Source organism: Musca autumnalis, unplaced genomic scaffold (assembly GCF_047663935.1).
Source record: "Musca autumnalis isolate F117 unplaced genomic scaffold, ASM4766393v1 scaffold_2, whole genome shotgun sequence".
NCBI classification, from domain to species: Eukaryota; Metazoa; Arthropoda; class Insecta; order Diptera; family Muscidae; genus Musca; species Musca autumnalis.
Genome location: NW_027411755.1, coordinates 11,153,416 through 11,159,415, shown reverse-complemented (window position 1 = coordinate 11,159,415; position 6,000 = coordinate 11,153,416). Strand labels below are relative to the sequence as shown.

At 36.0% G+C, this 6,000-nt stretch overlaps 1 protein-coding gene across 1 annotated transcript; it reads right to left on the bottom strand.

The window, feature by feature from the left end:
- Positions 1-364: 364 nt before the first annotated feature.
- Positions 365-4,942, bottom strand: Drep4 (DNA fragmentation factor-related protein 4). The gene is made up of 3 exons (XM_073966925.1): positions 4,427-4,942; positions 2,676-2,799; positions 365-2,614 (listed from the first exon to the last, which is right to left on the bottom strand). The coding sequence occupies exons 1-3, from the start codon at positions 4,697-4,699 to the stop codon at positions 1,608-1,610; spliced, it is 1,404 nt and encodes a 467-aa protein (XP_073823026.1). The 5' UTR covers positions 4,700-4,942; the 3' UTR covers positions 365-1,607.
- Between the last annotated feature and the right edge of the window lie 1,058 nt (positions 4,943-6,000).

Below are 6,000 nucleotides of genomic sequence, written 5' to 3'. Positions count from 1 at the left end.
ATTGGGCGAGTTTACTTGCGGCAATTGTCATTTTGTAGGAGAGAGGTGAGGCATATGGTAACCCTTTGCCTCTCAGCACCCTCTCTCACCTACAAACTGACAATTGCCGCAAGTAAACTCGCCTAATGTAAATTGGGACTTATATACCATAAGAAATTTATGATTTTAGTTGTATATTTACAAATAAATTAAATAAATTATTATACTTACCGATTTTTAAATCACTGCATTTCGGTTTATTATGAAATTTATTGAGTACAAAAATTGATTCAGTTTTTATGCAGTGCAAATCAGTTGAATGGATGAATTGAATTATAGATGACATGAAACGAAAAAGAGAAAAATATAAAAATAAATTGTTATATTTTAGTTCTAATAAATTTATTATTTTTATATGCAATTTATTAATATATTGGCATATTATGTTAACTTTTAGAGAGTTATATAACTTGTTTTGTAAAAAGTATAAGTATTAAAATTAAAGCTCAACAATATATAAAAACTTTTTCATAAATTATACTAGAGAACTAGAAATAGATATAGAAAGAGTACTAGACAAGAATTGGAGAGAAAAATTGCATTTGGCAGAGATAGTTTGTTTGCATAACAGTGAAACTTTTGGGGTTCTTATCTTAAATAGGGGTTATTCTTTTATGTTAAGAGATAGAGATCTTATTTATGTATTTTCATATCAATATATATTTGGGTTTAAAGGGCTATATTTGTATATTGTGGAGATCTTTGTATTTATTGATATTTTGAGCATTTATTTCATTTGTTTCAAATACGTATTGTAATAATTAAATTCTTTGCAATAGTTAACTTTTGAGATTCATTTGTTTTTCTTGGGGAGAATTTTTGTCAACTGAAAAACTTAGCAGCTAAAATTGTTACAAGACATAGCTATAACAAAGAATCGGATAAGAAAAAGCTGACCAACAATTTGACGAGTAAAAAAACGAAAGAAGACCTTTGGTTGTTCCATGGAAAGACCTTTTTTCTATAGGAGTATTCGTTAGTTTTGTAGAGGAAGAACCTGTGTATTCTGTAAAACAATCCTATTGGTCTTCAGTAGTAACTTCCAGCTATATTTTGTAAGAGGATTCACCGTTTAACTTTAGAAAGACCTATTGGATCTATTTTATGACAAAGTGGGGCTAATGGTCTGCCATGGAATGACCTAGTGCTTTGCTATAAGAAGACTTATAGAAGCACCTATTGATATTCTCTCAGGACACCGGTTGGTATTCTATATTTATAAAAACTTATGCGGTAACTAAAAGTACATTCCAAAATAGTGTAAATGGATCAGTTAACGAGATAATCTTACGGGAAATATACAAAATACTTCAACTTATAACATTACAAAGCTTAAATTTATACTTAAATTAGTAATACGAAGCATGGGTTTCAACAATTTAACAAGCTCTGCAATCAAGGCTACAAATTAACAAAATGTATTATTGCTCTACAATTCTACAAACTAATATCTATGTATTGTATGTATTATGCGTTTTGTACATATTTCCATATTGGATGGTATACATTTATGTTCTCTTTCTTATTGACACTTTGCTTAACTCTAAAAAACACTGCGATTAAAACAATTACCACTCTTCCGGATTATTGGAGTATTCGACTTGCATTAGTTCTTCGACAATTTTATATTCATGACACTGTTTACATAGCAGGCGACCATTTGATTTATTTTGTCGTTGCGACTTTTCATGGCACACAATGTGAACCAATTTGAGATTTTTTAAAGAGAATATTTCTAGGAAATATTCCAAAACGGAAACATCAACAACTGGCGCCTTGTGAAGGCTACACATACGTTTTGGTACGCTTATCAGTTCACGTACATTCTCTATAAGAGCTGGGAGGATGGTGCGAGACAATTCAATTTGATGATCCAAATTCCACACTTGAAAGAGGATTAGATTCTCTCTTGAAGCATAGGGGTTAATGGTGTGTTGCAGGGAACAATTATTACTGTTGTCCGAATATGATCCTTGGCAATAGAAATCACCCAAATCCGTGCATAGAGAAACCGACCATTGATCTAAAATTTCATGCCTCGCTGTATATTCTTTGATGACCTGCTTCAGCTTTTTATTTGGCACCACTGCACGGGCATCTGTTTCATCATCCTTTTCGTCCTGCAGTTTATTTTTGATGATGTCATGTTTATGTTCACATTTACGATTAAAAATCATCGAAAAGTAATCACAACCAATTAAAAGATAACGGAATTTCTCCAGCACTGAATCGATAACTTGTCGGGCTTTTTGATTTTGTTGATAGAGACGATTACGGGTCAGTTCATCTTTGGTTTTGTAATAATAACAACGTACCCTATCTTGGGCCCTTCTTTGTAGAGCTTCCTCTTTAGTGTGGCACTTTTCTTCTTGGCCCAAAAACCATTCAGTGTGTTCAGATTTTAGGCTGAGTATGGTTTTATTTTGATCGTATTTTTGTGGTAATTTTTTACGCTCATAGTCTGCAATGAGTTTGCTGAATTTCTCCGGCTGTTTTTCCATAAAATCGTAAATGATGTCGGCGACTTTTAGCAGGGGGGAACGTTGCCGCAGCTGTTCAAATTCAAAGTCGGAATCTGAAAGGGAAAGATTGATTTATGAGATGAGGGAATGAGATTCATATTTTCAAACACTTACCTGTCGTTATTATTGCATCCGGTCCAGCCACAATAAACAGAGTCTGAGATTCCAGGGTGGAAAAATAGTCTTCATCCGTAACTTCATAGCCATCAGCGGCTAAGTATACATGCAGGTCTTTGATCTGTGGAAATAGTTCAAAAATCTGATAAGTAAAATATATATCTCAAATCTAAAGATAATCTAAGTTTTCTATAAGAAGACCAAGTGTTATTCAAGGAGAAGACCCAATGTTTTTCTAGGAGAAGACCGACAGATCTTCTACGGAAAGACCAAATGGTCTTCTCTGGGAAGGCTAAATGGTTTTCAATGGGAAGACCATCTGCCCTTCTATGGACCAACTGATCTTCTATATGAAGACTAACTTGTCTTCTATGGGAGGACTAATTGTTCTTCGATATGAGGGCCAAATTTTCTTCTCTGGGAAGGCTAACTGGTTTTAAATGGGAAGACCAACTGGCCTTCTATGGACCAACTGATCTTCTATGTGAAGACTAACTTGTCTTCTATGGGAGGACTAACTATTCTTCGATGTGAGGACCAAATTTTCTTCTCTAGGAAGACTAACTGGTTTTCTATGGGAAGACTAACTGGTCTTCTATGGGAAAATTAACTGCTCTCCTATGGGAAGACTAACTGGTCTTCTATGGGAAAATTAACTGGTCTTCTATGGGAAGACCTCTTGGTCTTCTATTGGAGGACCAACTACTTCCCTATTCTCCAATTTGTCTTCTATGGGAAGACCAACTTGTCTACTATGAGAAAAGCAACGGGCTTTTATGGGAAGATTAATTAGCTATGAAAACGTATTGAACTTTTTTTTTGCTTTTCTATGAGATGACCTTTTCGTTTTGTATAAGAAAGCTGCATCTTATCCAAACCCCCCAAAAAACTTGTCAAATGGTCTTTAAATTTCTGTGTCCTGTCCTAACCTTGATCAAAATTTTATTTCCTATTGTTCAATCAATTGAACTTGACTTTTAGGCTAACACCATTTGATGCGTATTAACCCTGACCTGCATTCCCCTAGACCAAAAGAACAACAACAAAAAAGAAGTTATCACAGATTCACACTTTTTCTGATGCATAGGTAAACAAAAGCAAATCAGGCATTGAATACAGAGAGGCAAAAAACACAGCCAACAAACCATACCAACCAGGCCAGTTAAATGCAATCTTACAAAGTTTAATGTCCTTCTTAGGAGAGTTGGCAAAAGCAAAGCAAACAAAACACCATTATCACAAACCCTGAAATACTTAACGAGGCGACCTTATACCCACCACCACCCATATGAAAAGACCAGCCAGCCAACCATTCATTCATATGGCAGGCGGCTTTGGGTATACACAACAACAGGTGTCATTCCAAGAGTAGATTGTGCGCATTTGACCTTGTTTTCTGGTGCTCACATTGGAGCTGACATTGAAATCCTTGCAACACAAACGACAACAAATAGAGCAAAACAATGGAATGGCGAAGGGGAGGGAGGCTGTTGGAGAGAAGGCCACCACACTTCACAAGGATTACTTTTTGACAAAAAGGGATTTATGGTTAATGGTGATGTTGTTGTTTTTGTTTTCGATAAACACAACTGTTCTTGTTTAGTTGACCATGATTTGGGATACATTTCGCACAAGGTCACCCCCAAACACAGAAAGAACATCTTCCTTTAAGCAATACAAACAAAGAAGGAAATAAACAACGCAATTTGTATTGGGCACATAAATATATACACTTGGGGAATACTTACAGGGAATTTCAGTTTGGCTTTTGTTTTCAGCATTTCCAGGGAATGAGCTCCAACGCCAAACTTGCGACTCCTCTCATTGTCAGTTATTTTATAGCCCTTAATGGGATTTAGAGGAGTCGGAACTGTCACTGTTGATGGCTGTATCACAGAACAAGAAGATTCCTTTACACTTTCATCAACTTCTTTTGTCATTTGTATAGATTCCGTAAGTTCCGATTTCGCGGACTTGGAACGCGTTGTTGGCGACATCACTTCTTTAATGAAATTAAACATTTTGATGTTCTTTTTTAATTAATTCGGAGCTAAACACTTGATGCTGGTTTGATTTTATTTTTCTGCTGTCTGTATTTGTCACTTTGTTATTTGTTTCAGCACCACTTTTGGAAACTGGTCTTGGCCATTTAACGACTTTTTTACAACTGGTTCTTGTTGTCCTCCTCAGCCAAACTTCAATAAACAAAAACTATGAATGAAATTTCATCAACTGTCACACAAAAAAATGAAAACAAAAGAGGAAAGTGGTGCCAAGTTTTGTGAAATATTGTCATATAAACAGGTTGCTCTTGTTAATGTGCATAGGTTAGAAAAAAATAAAAGAGAAAAAATCGAAATCAAATATTGTAGTAGTTTAGAAATCCACTGGATCCATAAGGACAACTCATATGACATACATAAAACATACCGTGCAGAAGCCCCATAATCCACGTAGTTAAACAATAGGTCTGTCTGATTTGTACAAACATGTTTTTGATGGTGAAATTTCTTCTAGCAAGAACTTGCACATAACCAGACACACATAATAATAACATGAAATGCAAGGTGTCAAAAATGTTTCCAAAATATTATGGAAATATATGGCTTGTTGATCTAGGGGTTATCTCTTGTAAAGTTGGACCTCTCTTTCTGAATCATGAAGATCCCTCCTGACATACCTGTGTAGCGGGGTCCTATCCACCATATAATGATTAGGATTACTATCACGGTAACACTCGAGCAAGTACTGTAACGAAAACATGCCATTGTGTTGCTGTACTGGAATAATGTATATCTCTTCTTATAGATATTCCATTGAAGACATGAGGAGGCATCCTGTTGCAGTTCACAGGGCGGTGGCATCCTGATAGGTTGGAATATATTTCATGGCTTTGCATAGCCTTACCACAAACCGACCTATCGCGTTATACATATGTGATCAAGAAGGTTTCTCTATCTGTTCCAATTACTTTAGTATGGAACTCAATCTAAGAACGCCTAATTTCATGAAATTATTTCATTGAAATTGCTTTAGTGTGGACCGGGACTTAAGGAACTTAAGGCTGCGGCACATACGGTCCGTTGAGCGTCGTGTTACAACAACCACATGAAAACTTCAGGAACAAACTTGGCATCACTTACACTTTTTTCATGTGGTTGTTGTTACTAACGCGTGACGCGACGCACAACGGACCGTATGTGCCGCGGCCTTTATTCCTATGCCTTAGCTTGTCGCACATAGCTATGACATGCGAATTTTTAGAAGAATCTTTTCTCACCTCTGCCGTCCATGTGGTGGCCGTCGATTTAGTGGCGGATAT